At 39.2% G+C, this 15216-nt stretch overlaps 2 protein-coding genes across 18 annotated transcripts in view; both read right to left on the bottom strand.

Annotated features, from left to right (window-relative positions):
• The window catches only part of CTBS (chitobiase), a 36260-nt gene extending 27353 nt beyond the window's left edge, over positions 1 to 8907 (bottom strand). The window contains exon 1 of the mRNA XM_036256937.1: positions 8401 to 8907. Within this exon, the coding sequence (XP_036112830.1) occupies positions 8401 to 8403 (3 nt within the window). The 5' untranslated portion in view covers positions 8404 to 8907. The remainder of the gene's footprint in view (positions 1 to 8400) is intronic.
• A 733-nt stretch (positions 8908 to 9640) lies between these two features.
• The window catches only part of LOC118626117 (SSX family member 2 interacting protein), a 45887-nt gene continuing 40311 nt past the window's right edge, over positions 9641 to 15216 (bottom strand). For 8 of the 17 annotated variants that reach the window (XM_036255464.1, XM_036255461.1, XM_036255462.1 and 5 more), the window contains 3 exons: positions 15076 to 15190; positions 14200 to 14362; positions 9814 to 10667 (listed from right to left, as the gene is read on the bottom strand). In XM_036255464.1, the coding sequence (XP_036111357.1) occupies positions 10490 to 10667; positions 14200 to 14362; positions 15076 to 15190 (456 nt within the window). In that variant the 3' untranslated portion in view covers positions 9814 to 10489. Of the gene's footprint in view, positions 10668 to 14199; positions 14363 to 15075; positions 15191 to 15216 lie in introns of all 17 variants that reach the window. The other 9 variants (XM_036255471.1, XM_036255470.1, XM_036255472.1 and 6 more) reach the window with 6 other exon arrangements.

The following is a 15216-nucleotide window of genomic DNA, read 5'->3' as shown; positions in this document are numbered from 1 at the left end:
CAGATGTTTCTCCTTTTTTACACCATTGGCACCCCCTTCCCCACCCCACCCCCGCCCCGTCCCCGGCTTTGTTGTCCATGTCTATTGGTTATGTATACATGCATATAAGTTCTGTGGTTTATCTCTTCCCACCCCTCCCCACCCCCTCTTCTGACTGATGTCAGTCTGTGCCCTACCTCCATGTTTCTGGGTCTACCGTATTCCTCAGACTGTTATGTTCATTATATTCCGTATACAAGTGAGATCATGTGGTATTTGTCTTTTTCTGCTTGGCTTATTTCACTTAGGATAATATTTTTCAGGTCCCTCCATGTCATCTCAAAGGATAAGAGATCTTTCTTTCTTACAGCTGCATAGTACTCCATTGTGTATATGTACCACAGCTTTTTTATCCATTCATCTACTGATGGACATTTGGGCTGTTTCCAGATCTTAGCTATGGTAAATAGTGCTGCTATGACCATGGGGGTACATACATTCTTCCTGATTGGTGTTTCAGGCTTCTTAGGGTATATTCCTAGAAGCGGGATCATTGGGTCAAATGGAAGTTCAATTTTTAATTTTTTGAGGTAACATCATATTGTTTTCCATAGTGGCTGCACCAGTCTGCATTCCCACCAGCAGTGTATTAGAGTCCCCATTTCTCCACACCCTCGCCAACACTTGTTGTTTGATGATTTCTTGATGGCAGCCATTCTGACAGGTGTGAGGTGATACCTCATTGTTGTTTTCATTTGCATTTCTTCATATGTCTCTTAGCCATTTGTATGTCCTGTTTGGAGAGGTGTCTATTCAGCTCCTCTGCCCATTTTTTAATTGGGTTATTTGTCTTCCTTTTGTTGAGTTGTATGAGTACTCTATATATATTGGAAATTAACCCCTTATCTGATACATCATTGGCTATGATGTTCTCCCATACCGTGGGTTGCCTTTCCATTTTGATGGTTGTTTCTTTTGCTGTGCAGAAGCTTTTTAGTTTGATGTAGTCCCGTGTGTTCATTTTTTCCTTTGTTTCTGTTGCCTTAGGTGATGTATCAGTGAAAATTCTGCTCTGTATGATGTCCGAAATTTTGTTGCCTACATTTTCTTCTAGAATTTTTATAGATTCACGGGTCACATTTAAGTCTTTTATCCATTTTGAGTTTATTTTTGTGTAGGGTGTAAGTTGATGGTCTAGTTTCATTTTTTTGCATGTAGCTGTCCAATTTTCCCAACACCATTTATTAAAAAGGCTGTCTTTACCCCACTGTATGCTCTTGCCACCTTTGTCAAATATTAATTGAGCATATTGCCTTGGGTCCATTTCTGGGTTGTCTATTCTGTTCCACTGGTCTATATGCCTGTTCTTGTGCCAGTACCAGGCTGTTTTGATTACAGTCGCTTTGTAGTATAACCTGATATCTGGTATTGTGATCCCACCTACTTTGTCTCTTTTTCAAAATTGCTGTGGCTATTCGGGGTGTTTTTTGGTTCCATATGAACTTTTGAAGTATTTGTTCTAGTTCTGTGAAATATGTCATTGGTATTTTGATGGAGGTTGCATTGAATCTATAGATTGCTTTGGGTAGTATGGACATTTTAATGATGTTAATTCTTCCAATCCATGAACAAGGTATGTGCTTCCACTTTTTTATATCTTCCTCTATTTCTTTTTTCAATGTCCTGTAGTTTTCTGCAAATAGGTCCTTTACTACTTTGGTTAAGTTTATTCCTAGGTATCTTAATTTTTTTGCCGCAATGGTAAATGGGATTTTTTTGGTTTCTTTCTGTGAGTTCATCCTTGGTGTATAAGAATGCTGTCAATTTCTTGACGTTAATTGTGTATCCTGCTACTTTTCCAAATTCATTTGTTAAGTCTAGTAGATATTTGATGGAGTCTTTAGGGTTTTCTATGTATAATATCATTTCATCTGCAAATAATGACAGTTTTACTTCCTCCTTTGCAATTTGGATCCCTTTTATTTTTTCCTCATGTCTGATTGCTGTGGCTAAGACTTCCAGTACTATGTTAAATAAGAGTGGCAAAAGTGGACATCCCTGTCTTGTTCCTGTTCTTATGGAAAAGATTTTAGATTTTGCCCATTGAGTATGATGTTGGCTGTAGGTCTTTCATATATGGCCTTTATTATGTCCAGATATGATCCCTCTATTCCCACACTGCTGAGCGTTTTTATCAGAAATGGATGCTGGATTTTGTCGAATGCTTTTTCAGCGTCTATTGATATGAACATGTGGTTTTTATTCTTCATTTTGTTTATGTGATGTATCACATTGATTGATTTGCAAATATTGTACCAGTCTTGCATCCCTGGAATGAATCCCACTTGGTCATGGTGAATAATTATTTTGATGTATTGCTGGATCCAATTTGCTAGTATTTTGTTCAGGATTTTGGTGTCTATGTACATCAGGGATATTGGCCTGTAGTTTTCTTTCTTTGTAATGTCTCTTTCTGATTTTGGAATTAGAATTATGCTGACCTCATAAAACAAGTTTGGAAGTCTTTCTTCTTCTTGAATTTTTTGAAATAGTTTGTGGAGAATGGGTGTTAGTTCTTCTTTGAATGTTCAGTAAAACTCCCCCGTGAAGCCATCTGGGCCGGGGCTTTTGTTTGCTGGGAGATTCTTGATTACCTCTTCAATTTCCTTAGTTGTTATTGGTCTGTTCAAGTTTTCTATCTCTTCCAGATCCAGTTTTGGGAGACTCTGTGTTTCTAGAAATTTGTCCATTTTGCTTAGATTGTTGAATTTGTTGCCATATAGTTGTTCATAGTAGTTGTTAACGATCTTTTGTATTTCTGTGGTGTCTGTTGTTACTTCTCTTTCTTTTCTGATTTTGTGTATTTGGGTTCTCTTTGTTTCTTTGTGAGTCTAGCTAATGGTCCATAAATCTTGTTTATCTTTTTACAAAACACAGCTCATTGTTTCATTGATCCCTTGAATTGTTTTTTGTTTTTGGATGCTATGTCATTTATTTCTGCTCTGATCTTTACTATTTCCTTCCTTCTACTTGCTCTGGGGTATTCTTTTTGTTTGCTGTCTAATTCTTTAAGCTGTGAGGTTAGACAGTCAATTAGAAATTTTTCTTGTTTCTCGAGGTAGGCCTGTAGTGCTATGAACTTCCCTCTCAGCACTGCTTTTGCTGCATCCCATAGATTTTGTGTTGTTGTGTGTTCATTTTCATTGCTTTCCAGGAAGTTTTTAATTTCTTCCTTGATCTCCTTGGTAACACATTCATTGTTTAATAACATGCTATTTAGCCTCCATGTGTTCAAATATCTTTGAATGTTCTTGTTGCAATTGATTTCTAGTTTCATGCCATTGTGATCTGAGAAGATGCTTGATATGATTTCAGTCTTCTTGAACTTGTAGAGATTTAGTTTGTATCCTATCATGTGGTCTATCTTTGAGAATGTCCCATGTGCACTTGAGAAGAATGTGAATTCTGTAGTTTTGGGGTTTAATTGTCTGTAGATATCTATTAAATCTATTTCGTCTAGTGCTTCATTTAGAGTCTCTGTTTCCTTGCTAATTTTTTGTCTAGAGGATCTATCCAGTGGTGTCAATGGGGTGTTGAAGTCCCCTGCTATGATTGTATTGCTCTCGATATTTTTCTTTGAAGTCTTCCAGAAGAGTTTTAATATATTTTGGTGCCCCTATATTGGGTGAATATATGTTTATCAAGGTTATATCTTCCTGTTGGATAGATCCTTTCAATATTATGTAGTGGCCTTCTTTGTCTCTAGTTATGGCCTTCATTTTGAAATCTATTTTATCAGATATGAGTATTGCTACCCCAGCTTTTTTATGCTTTCCATTTGCTTGAAAATTTTTTTTCCATCCCTTCACTTTCAACCTATGTGAGTGTTTTGTTGTGAGGTGGATCTCTTGGAAACAACATATAGATGAGTCATGCTTTATTATCCCATCAGCTACTCTGTGTCTTTTTATCAAAGCATTCAGTCCATTTACATTTAAGGTGATTATTGATATGTACTTATTTATTGCCATTTTTGTTTAGTTTGGTTTTATTTTTCTTCCTATTTCTTCTACTAATTACAGCCGTCCTTTTAATATTTCTTGTAGTGCTGGTTTGGTGCTAATATATTCCCTTAGTCTTTTTTTTTGTCTGCGTAGCTCTTTATTTGACCTTCTATTCTAAATGATAGCCTTGCTGAGTAGAGTAGTCTTGGATTCAGATCCTTGTTTTTCATGACCTTGATTACTTCATGCCATTCCCTTCTGGCCTGTAGTGTTTCTTGTGAGAAGTCAGCTGAGAGCCTTATGGGGTTTCCTTTGTAGCCAACCCGTTGCTTATCTCTTGCTGCTTTTAGGATTCTCTCTGTCTTTAATTTTTGTCATTTTAATAACTATGTGTCTTGATGTGGGCCTGTTTGGGTTCTTTTTACTTGGGACTCTCTGTGCTTCTTGAACTTGAATGCCTTCTTCCTTCACCAAATCAGGGAAGTTTTCTGTCACTATTTTTTTTAAAATATATTCTCTATCCCTTGCTCGTTTTCTTCTTCTTCGGGGACTCCTATGATGTGAATGTTATTACGTTTCCAGTTGTCCCACAGTTCTCTTAACTGTCTTCCTGTTTTTTAATCGTTTTTTCCTTTTGGTTTTCTGATTGGTTGATTTTTTTCTACCCTGTCTTCTAATTCAGTCATCCGGTCCTCAACTTTCTCTACTCTGCTTTTTAACCTTCCCATGTGTTTTTCATTTCTGATATGTCATTTTTTATTTCTTCTTGATGGTTTTTAATTTCCAATTGGCTTATTTTCAGCATCTCTATGTCCTTACTCATGCTGTTGAGCTTCCTGAAGATCATGGCTCTGAATTCTAGCTCTGTTAACATGCCTAACTGCTCCACATTGATCTCATCTTCGGTGGAGGTCTCTTGCTCTTTTATTTGGCTTTTGGTTCTGTGTTTCACCATTTTGGCTATCACAGTGGCCTTTGGAGCCTGTCAAGTTTTCCCTGTGGGTGTTGGTGTTCTGCTCTTTGTGGCTCCCTCTCCTGGGTTTAGATGAGCAAGGGAGGACCCACGTTAAACACCACTGTCAAGTCTTACTTTCCTGGTTAAAGTTGCTAGCCCATGAAAGGTACTGTTATCCTCTAGCTTTTTGCCTGGAGACTAGCAGTTGAGGTTACTTGATGAGTTTTGGGTTGTCAGTTGATTGAAAAACTCCCTCAGGTGCTTAGCATTAGGTGATTTCACGAGGGTGTGGCAGATGCTGGTTTTTAATGAGCTTCAATTAGCACTTCAATGGCCCACAGGGTGGGGTTGGATCTCCGAGGGAGGTGCTGCTGCCTCTCCCCATGGCCATGGGAAGGAGCAATATGGCCACCGTCCTGCGTGGTAGCAACTCAGCAAAAGCTTTGAGTGCCCTCCAAACCCCGAGTGTCCCCACACAGCTCCAGTCCAGTCTGCCCTCCCTCTGCGGAGCCCAAGGTGATTGGCTGTGGCTGTTTTAGCCTCTGTCCCGGCTCTGCGCTGTGGGGCCGCCTGGGAGTGTAACCTGAGGGCGCCGCTCCCAGCTAAGGCCGCTGCCGAGCTGCCGACCGTGGGCTCCCAGCCCCCGTCTCACGCCTTCGCAGTCCTTCCAGGATCGAGTCAGTGCCCCTGGTTATATGGTCCTTGCAAGCTGCTTTTCTGTTGCTTTTCCCTGTCGATTTGTCTGTGTTATAGTTGTAATTCCAGTTTGGTCTGGGAGATGGTCAGTGTAGCTTCCGCTCTCTCCGCCGCCATTTTGGAATACCAAACTATTCTTTTAACCTTGTTTTTATTTTTAAACTTGCTATTTCAATGAGAGCCTTAATGCCCTAATTTTGAAAAGATTGGGTCTAATTCTGAATAGAATTGCCACAATATCACAAAACCAGGTTGAGTCTTACACATGGACCAAATAAGTACCTTTCTTTGGTGGTTCTCAACCTTCCTAATGCTGCTACCCTTTAGTAGGATTCCTCCTGTATGTGGGCGGATCGGCATGTGGGCGGACACGCCTGGAGAGGTCAGAGCAGCGGGTGTCTCGGTTCCTAAGACCATCAGAAATATGTTTTCCAATGGTCTTAGGCGACCCCTGTGAAAGGGTCGTTAGACCCTGAAAGGGGTCGCGACCCACAGGTTGAGAACCGCTGGCAGATTAGGGGTTATGAATGGAACAATTTCATTTAAAAGGTCACACTGAAAGGCAATGTAGCAGTCTGAAATAAGTTGGAAATTTAGAAATCGGAAGATCTGGTTTTTAAGTTCTGATTTCATCACTTACTAGTTATGTGACCTTAGGTTCATCACTTAACATCTGAGTCTGTTACCAGCTCTAAAAATATGGTTCATAATCTCTCACAAGGTTATTGGATCAAAAGAAAAAGTGTTCTGTGCACTGTAAGATATTTTAGTAACTGTGTAAAACCACCATCTGAACATCTTAAAACTTTGTATTATGAAAAATGTTAGAGAAGGTGAGTCTTAAATACATTCCTTATAAAAATTAATATTGAAGCCTTTAATAATCGAGCAATAAGTCCCTTGCACAGAGTGCAGTGTTGTACTGTTTTTAAAATAAGTAATTAATGGATGAACTATCAAGCCCCAGCTACATCATCAATCACAAAATAGCTGCCATCTCTCTCCCAGCCGTGTTTGTAGTTAGGTTGGGCTGCTCTTAGAGTAGTAGTCAAGGTGGAAACCATGTCTCTTCAGTCAGGTCCTTCATTGCCAACATCACCTCATGTGTTCCAGATAAAGATGGTGGAAGACTATCCAATTCATATCAAACATTTCATGAGCAAAAATTAAACTTTTGTATTGAGCCACACCAATTTTGTGTTTATTTGTATGATGGCCTATTCTATCCTAATGCTCTGTGCAGGGAACCAAGCTACATAGGGTTAGGAATATACCCAGAAAGTTCCTACCCTCATGGGAAGTTTTAAGATTCTGATCTGAAATTTATAGTCTGTTTATGCCAATAAACTAGTAATTTTATATTTTGTTTTGTTTTCAACAAAATAGTGACCTGCAAAGTAGTATAAGATTTTCTGCCCAGACATATGAAGAAATGCTCAACATCACTAATCATCAGAGATGCAAATTAAAACAATTTTATATTTCTCATTAACAAATATTATCTGCTTACTGTGTGTTAAGCATCATACTGGGTATAAATATTTCTGAACATCAAATATATGAATATTGCAGACCTTTATGTATCACTGGCATTACAGTAATTCATGATACCTTTGCAGCAATTATTTGTAAATGTTAAAAATTTAAAAACTCTTAACCAGTCAAGTGCAAGTTTTTATATAAATCAACAGACCACTCCACTTTTACATATAGCCTGAAAAAAACCAGTATTTAGAAAATGACTAGAATAACCTATTTCATTTCCCTTATTTACATAGCCCTAAGCTTTGTAAATAGTTCGTCTAATAGATAATAATACACGGTTTTTAGTGGGCAGAAAAAATTTTTTTCAAACGGTATTTGTACACTATTATTTTTGTTACAGATGTTTCTCTTTTACCCCATTGACTCCCTCCTCCCCATTCCCCCAACCCCATCCCTGGCTTTGTTGTCCATGTCCATTGGTTATGCGTACATACATATAAGTTCTGTGGTTTATATCTTCCCTCCCCCCACTAACCCCTCTTCTGAGGGTTGTCTGTACCCTACTTCCACGTCTCTGAGTCTACCCTATTCCTCAGACTTTTATGATCATTATATTCCGTATACAAGTGAGATCATGTGGTATTTGTCTTTTTCTGCTTGGCTTGTTTCGCTTAGGATAATACTATACTGTCCAGATCCCTCCATATCGTCTCAAAGGATAAGAGCTTTCTTTCTTACAGCTGCATAGTACTCCATTGTGTATATGTACCACTGCTTTTTTATCCATTCGTCTACTGATGGACACTTGGGCTGTTTCCAGATCTTAGCAATTGTAAATAGTGCTGCTATGAACATGGGGGTACAACAAAGAGGTATCACCTCACACCTGTCAGAATGGTCACCATCAACAAATCATCAAACAACAAGTGTTGGCGAGGGTGTGGAGAAAAGGGGACTCTAGTACACTGCTGGTGGGAATGCAGACTGGTGCAGCCACTGTGGAAAACAATATGGTGTTACCTCAAAAAATTAAAAATTGAATTGCCATTTGACCCAGTGATCCCACTCCTAGGAATATACCCTAAGAAGCCTGAAACACCCATCAGAAAGATGCAGCAAAACAAAACAGTAAGGTATCAATTCCATACTACTTTCCATAGGACATAATGCCAAGACTAACTGGAATAGAAGCCTAGCCAGGTCACTGTTATGAAGGCCTGGAGCAGAACAATCAGTCCAAGTTTTATTAACGATGTCTGAATAGCATTTATCAGTTATTACCATTTAGTTTTATAGAGCTGGTCTTCCACTCAAGTATGAGATTCTCAGTTGCAGGGAGTAGGCTTAGTTGTCTTCTGATCCCCACTGACTAGGATGTAGAAATAAGTCCTGATACAGCAGGCAGTTTATAAATGCTTATTATGAGATTGAAAAAAATTAAGGACAAACACATGGAAAAGTATATTAACTAGACTTTCATGACCCATACTTACTTTAAATCCAACCTGTAACTAACAGCATATTTTATATTAGGCAACATATTTGGAAGATTTTTACAACAGGGCCATCAAATGAGGGGTTTGCTAGCTCACGGCGTTCTGCGCACACATCTGAAGATCTCCTGCCCCGCCCATCAGGGGAGGTCAACACTGGATTCCAGGCCACTCTCCCTTCCACCATACACCATGGGACACATTTCCCCACAAAACCATGTTATCATAGCCTACGAACAAGTCCAAGGTAGGCAATATGGAACTCTTAAGTAATATATTAATTCTGTGAGGAAAAAATGAACCGTTCTATGAATCTAAACATTTAATACATTGCTTCTACAAGAAAATACCTATTTATTAAATTTTAATCTTAATTTTCTGGCATGATTATGCCTCTATTAAATTTCTCATCATAAATTGAAGATTCAAAAATTTTTAGAGTAGGAAATAAAGTTTTTCTCTTAAATTTTCTTTGCCACTTTTATGGTTTGAAAAATCAAAATGGATATGCCTTGTAAAAACCAACTTCAGGTACAAAATATTTCAGATTTGCATACTGATAAACAAAACATTTAAGGTTACCAGAACTTTTCATGCTGAAGTACACTGTATACCATAATCTAACCAGGTCAAAACATCAGTACACAACAAATACCTAGAAAGGGAAGGGAAACACGATCCTAGGAGTTTTTTGTGTGGAGCCAGGAGTTTCCCAGTATGGCAGCCGCTTCCACATCCTGGGAAGTTAGTGTGACTGGGAATCATTTTGGAGTGGAATGCACATGACAGCAGAATTAATGGGTGAAACACAACTTCCAGCAGATCGATGCTCTTTTTCAGAGAGAGAGGAAGGGAGAGGGAGAGACAGAAGCATCGATGAGAGAGAACATCGATTGGCCGCCTCCTGTATGCCCCCCACTGGGGATTTGGCCCACATCCTCAGCACGTGCCCTGGCTGGGAATCAAACTGGCGATCTCTTGGTACATGGGTCAATGCTCAACTACTGAACCACACTGGCCAGGCTTGAGACAATATTCTTAAATTGCTTTATTCAAAGGTACTTTTGTTGTCTTACCTCTATTACCCTATAATCAATACTCCTTTGAAAAATTATATCTACATATATTTTAAAAATCTAATGCTGTACAAATCTCAAAAATGTATGTTAGTAATGTTAATTATCTAAAGAACTTGGCTTCATGAAATAGCTTTTGAATATTTATTGCTCAAATGGGTTCCAAAAACTCTTACACGCAATGTGGCAATGGCTCCAATACACCTGTAAACAGAATCCCACTAATAAAAATTTTATTGGCATGAAATACTATAATTATGGATGTGCACAATTTTTAAATCTTAAAGCCTCTTAACATAATCATGTGTATCTATGTACAAAACATACATAAACTTCACTTTATTTAAAACATGAAAGAGCAAATTTCAAATCACACTAAACATAATAAATATAGAACTTGCTTTGTTAAAAATCTACAGTATACATTCAAGTAAAGGCTAAACTCTCAACTATATATGGGACAAAATTGAAACATTTACAACAATCATTTTTCTAAAAGTGCTATTTTTAATACCTATAAGAGGAAACTCATTCTAGTGCTTTTGTTTCCATCCAAACATCTATACATCACTTTATTCACAGAACCAGATGCCTCTATTACTAAAAATACATATCCAAACCTTTATATTCTTTTAAATAGATTTAACATTTTAGTTCTTTGGGGAGAAGAACAGGAAGTTCAAACAAACAACTGAGACCATCTTAAATTATTAGAGATGATTGACTTTATGACACACCCTGTTTCAATTTAGATGTGAAATTTGATGAACATGTTAATGAAAAAAATTCCAGTCCACATGTCTAAGGCAAGTCATCTTTTTCTACGTGGGCATTTGTGTAGGCCAAGGAGCACCCACTGCAGCAGCCTTCCTGTGACCCAGGTCTTGCCGCCACGCTCCACTTCTGATTTGCACATTCTCTTCCGACCTGATTTGGTTTAGTCTCTTCAGGAGTTATATTTAGCACACTGACTGAACTGCTGGGGAAAGAAAGGCAGATCGTAGTAAGCATCTCCTCCTCCTACACTGTAGATATGCCTCAACAGCTACAGGCTGACTGCTCCCTTGTCCATGCTGAGGAAATTTTCAGGACACATTGATCCAAATAAATTAAGTCTTTCAAAATGGCCTCATTATTCACTTTTATGTTATCCATCTATTTTTTTTATTTATCTCTTTAGTCTAACTCTAAAGCACGCTGCCCAGCTAAAACCCAAAATAGACAGAGAACATGTGGGTTCTGAAAGCGAAAGTTTCCCATACCCCATCTTTCTGCTACTATTTTCCAGTCTCTGTAGTTTCTATCAGTCCTCGGCTATTTGTTCATGCAGTTTCATTTACCCATCCATTCACCCACAGATACTTAATGAGTGCTTACTAAAATGGTTAAGAGGCCATACCTCAGCTGAACCACTTACTATACCACTGTGGTAAGTTAACCTCCCTGTTCTGCAGCTACCATAGTCATAAAATAGAAATAATAACGCAACCTATCTCACAGGGTTGGGGCAGGAACTAAATGAGTTAACATACACTAAGCACTGACAACAGCGCTCATTAATTGTGTCAGGCAATCACAACTTTAGTGTCTGGACAAAGACACAGCTCCTAACTTCAGCAATACAACCTGAACATGCTCTGCAACCAGCCTCAAAACAGAGACAGCTTGTTAAATGATTGCTTCCAAATTCATGAGGTTGAATTTTTGTCACAAAAAACTTTTTTCTAAATGTTCATGTTTTCTGACTTTGGTCTACCAACTCCATCTTAGAATGTGGCAATCTTAAAAAAAATTAAGTTGCATTAATTAATAAAAAGTTAAACCAAAAACAAACATTGCTTTAAAAAAAAAGAACCTGCTTATAATTCGGCCCTCAGAATCCCTGCCATCTCAGATGAATGATCAACCAAATTCTTTAATTTAGTACAATTACTCTGCATGGAACCCAGGCACAGCCTTTATGTGAAATTCCATCCTAATGTGAAGGAGTAGTGAGGATGTTATAGAAATTACCTACAAATACTACTAATTACTTTGCTGTAACCTTATTACAAAACCCAGACCCAAGGTGCTTCAGGATCAGAAACCCAAATTTACCAAATAATATAAAATTTCAAGAACTACGCCAAGCTGCAACTTCTCTCCTGATAACTAGTTACATGCCTCTGTCCTGTTTCATTCTCTGAGGCCACTGTGAACAGCTTAATGAAATTTAAGTTCAAAATTCTGTTTCTACGCTACTGATGTCGTACAGTATGAAACCTTGGAATACAAGAAACAGAAAAGCATTTTTGTAATCCATTTATGTTTATATATATATATGTATAGATGTATATTTTTTATTTATTTAAAAAAATTTCTTGCCCTGGCCGGTTTGGCTCAGCGGTTGGAGCGTCGGCCTGCGGTCCTGAGAGACCCGGGTTCGGTTCCCGCTAAGGGCATGTACCTCGGTTGCAGTTTGTCCCCGGCCCTGGTCGGTTGTGCGGGTGGCAGCCACTCGATGTGTCCCTTTCACGTTGATGTTTCTCTCTCTCTCTCTGTTCCTCTCTCTCCCCCCTACTCTACCTAAACAAACAAACAAAAAAAGCCCTGGCCGGTTTGGCTCAGCGGTTAGAGCATCCGCCTGCGGTCTGGAGAGACCCGGGTTCGGTTCCCGCTAAGGGCACGTACCTCGGTTGCAGTTTGTCCCCGGCCCTGGTCGGTCGTGCAGGTGGCAGCCACTCGATGTGTCCCTTTCACATCGATGTTTCCCTCTCTCTCTCTTCCTCTCTCTCCCTCCCACTCTGTCTGTACAAAAAATGGAAAAATGTCCTCGGATGAGGATTAAAAAATAAATTAATTAAAAAATAAATAAATAAATAAATTTCTTTTTCTTTATTGATTTTAGAGAGAGGAAGGGAGAGGGAGAAAGACAGAAACATCGATGAGAGAGAACATCGACTGGCCGCATCCTGTATGCCCCACACTGGGGATTGGGCCCACAACCTGGGCATGTGCCCTGACCGGGAATCGAACCTGCGACCTCTTGGTGCATAGGTTGATACTCAACCTGAGCCATACTGGCAGGACTGGAGTAATCTTTTTAAAAATTAAAATTTTTTTTTTTCACTTTCCTGCTTAAAAAGTCTCCAGTTCTTTTCCATTGCCCTTAGAATAATATTTAACCTACAAATACAGACTAAAACTATTTTATAGATAAAATCTCAAGAGCATATGCGGCAGGTGGAGAGGCAACAGAGCAGGGTCACACAGGAACAATATTATCCTGAATTGACAACTGCTGAAGCAGGGTGATGGGTACACAGGGTTTCCTGATCTTATTCTCTCTATATTTATATATTTTCTAACTTATACAAAATAACAGTTTAATCCCTATCTACTCACCCAGGGTCTTAAAGGATGTGACCCCTCTGCCCCCCCCTCTTGGTCTTGCTTGCTAACTACACTCACCACCACAAACACACCAGTGTCCCCACCTCAGGGTCCCCACACTTGCCTGGACGGCTCTTTCCCTAGCTCTTCTTTGCTCCCAACATTGACTTAGTGTCCTAATTCTTTTGAAAGTCAACTCTAAATTAGAGTGTCTTGTCCTTTTTTAAAGCTTCATGTTTTTGTTTTAAAATTCATCTGTTTACGTTCTTGGCCCCAGGGCTAGCCGGCTTCTTCAGCACTAGGCTCCACACCGTCCCTCACTACCCCAGGCCTTGCGAGGGTGCTGCGGGCCCGCTCCTGCTTCCTAAGGCGCCCGGCAAACGGCCAGACCCGCAGCCCGCCGCCTCCTTGCAGAGGAAAGCGATCAGCACACACTTTCCACGCAGCCCACAGCTCTCCTCTCTTCCTCTGTATCACTAGCCACGGTCTAGCCAATTAGTTCAAAGCTATTCTTGGAATAGGGTGTGAGGTGGAGAACTGATAATATATCTTAGAAAATGATTCAACTTGAGAGAGGAATATACCAAAATGCAGCAGCTAATAGCAATCCATGGGTTTCCTGGGAGGGGGAGCAGCTGTGTGACCCCGTCATCCTCAGGCATAGATCCTCTTTACAGTCAGATGGGCAGGCTCGCCTCGGTGCTCTGCCCTTCCACACCAATGCAATGGGCACACCGAAAGGAACTAAAACATGTGCTCTACAAAAACTGTCAAAACAATATCCTTCTAGTTAATAAAATTTAAGTACTTAAAATACTAAGTGATTCCTATAAATGAGACTATATTCTAAATTGTATTTTAAAATGTGAAATTAAAAAAAAAATCACATTATATCATTTAGCTCCCAGAAGACAGAGACTAACTAGATCTATCTTGCTCACAACTGTATTCCCAACACCTAACAGTTGTCTATAGATAAGGGACACCCAATAAATATTTGCATGATGAATGAATCAACCTACTAAATGCCTCTCAAAAACCTCTACTGTTGCTAATTCTACAAACATGCCAACTTTTCCTTAGCAGTGCAACTCCAGCTATGTTATGTATACGTGAGAAGATGACCGATAGACCAATACCTATGTTCAGATACACAGGAACGCATCTGGCAAAAGTCTGAAGTCGAAGGAGAAGCAGGAAGAGATTTTGTAAGTTTAGAGGTACAAATTGGAGACCCGTTAGACACCCTGTGGGGCTTTTGCTGTGGCCTTGAGTGCACTGTAAGCTTATCTGGATCAGAACCTGTGGGCAAAAAAAGGCAGTGTATACGGTGAGGTAATAAATATAGTGAAAGTGATTAACTATGATGAATCATTTGTAGGTTAACTGGGATGAATCATTTGTAGTTCTGAATAAGGTGTGAGACACAGAACGCTAGTTTAGCTCATCCTGTAATCTTCGTTATGCTGACTCCACAAATATTTAAAAGGATCATTTAAAAAATATTTCTGTTTTGCCCTGGCCAGCTTGGCTCAGCAGTTAGAGCGCTGGCCCGAGGACCAAAGAGTCGTGGGTTCGATTCTGGTCAAAGGCACGTACCTCGGTTGCAGTTCGTCCCCAGCCCTGGAAGGGGCCGTGTGGGAGACAGCCAGTCAGTGCGTCTCTCTCACATTGATGTTTCTCTCTCTCTTTCCCCCTCCCTCCCACTCTATCTGAAGATAAATAGAAAAATGTCCTCGGGTAAGGATTAAAAAACATAATATATATATATAAATAAAATAAATATTTGTTATGTAAATTTTCAAAAATTTGACATTATCACACAACAAAAGTTGTCTTTGGTATGTACAGTCCTCTTGTGATTCCCATTTTGACCACAGTAAATAAAATATTAAAGTTGATTTTTTAGTTCCAATTAGAAAGCTCTTACTGGTGCTCTCCAAAGTTTCCTATTAATAATTTACAGTAGTTTACTTACATGCATTTTCAGAGTAAAGAGTTTATGAAATACTCACTTCCTGAGAAGGCACTGAAAACTCTCACATTTTCTGAATTCTGGTGGTCAAAGGTAGTCATATTTAAGAACTGTTGCTTTAACCAACTGGCTCTTTCTTCTTCAAATGCCTTTCTCTATCATAACAAGCAAACCAAAGAAA

Source organism: Molossus molossus, unplaced genomic scaffold (genome assembly GCF_014108415.1).
Source record: "Molossus molossus isolate mMolMol1 unplaced genomic scaffold, mMolMol1.p scaffold_m16_p_12, whole genome shotgun sequence".
Taxonomy (NCBI): domain Eukaryota; kingdom Metazoa; phylum Chordata; class Mammalia; order Chiroptera; family Molossidae; genus Molossus; species Molossus molossus.
The sequence above is the reverse complement of the archived record's forward strand: the minus strand, read 5'-3'. Positions and strand labels throughout refer to the sequence as shown.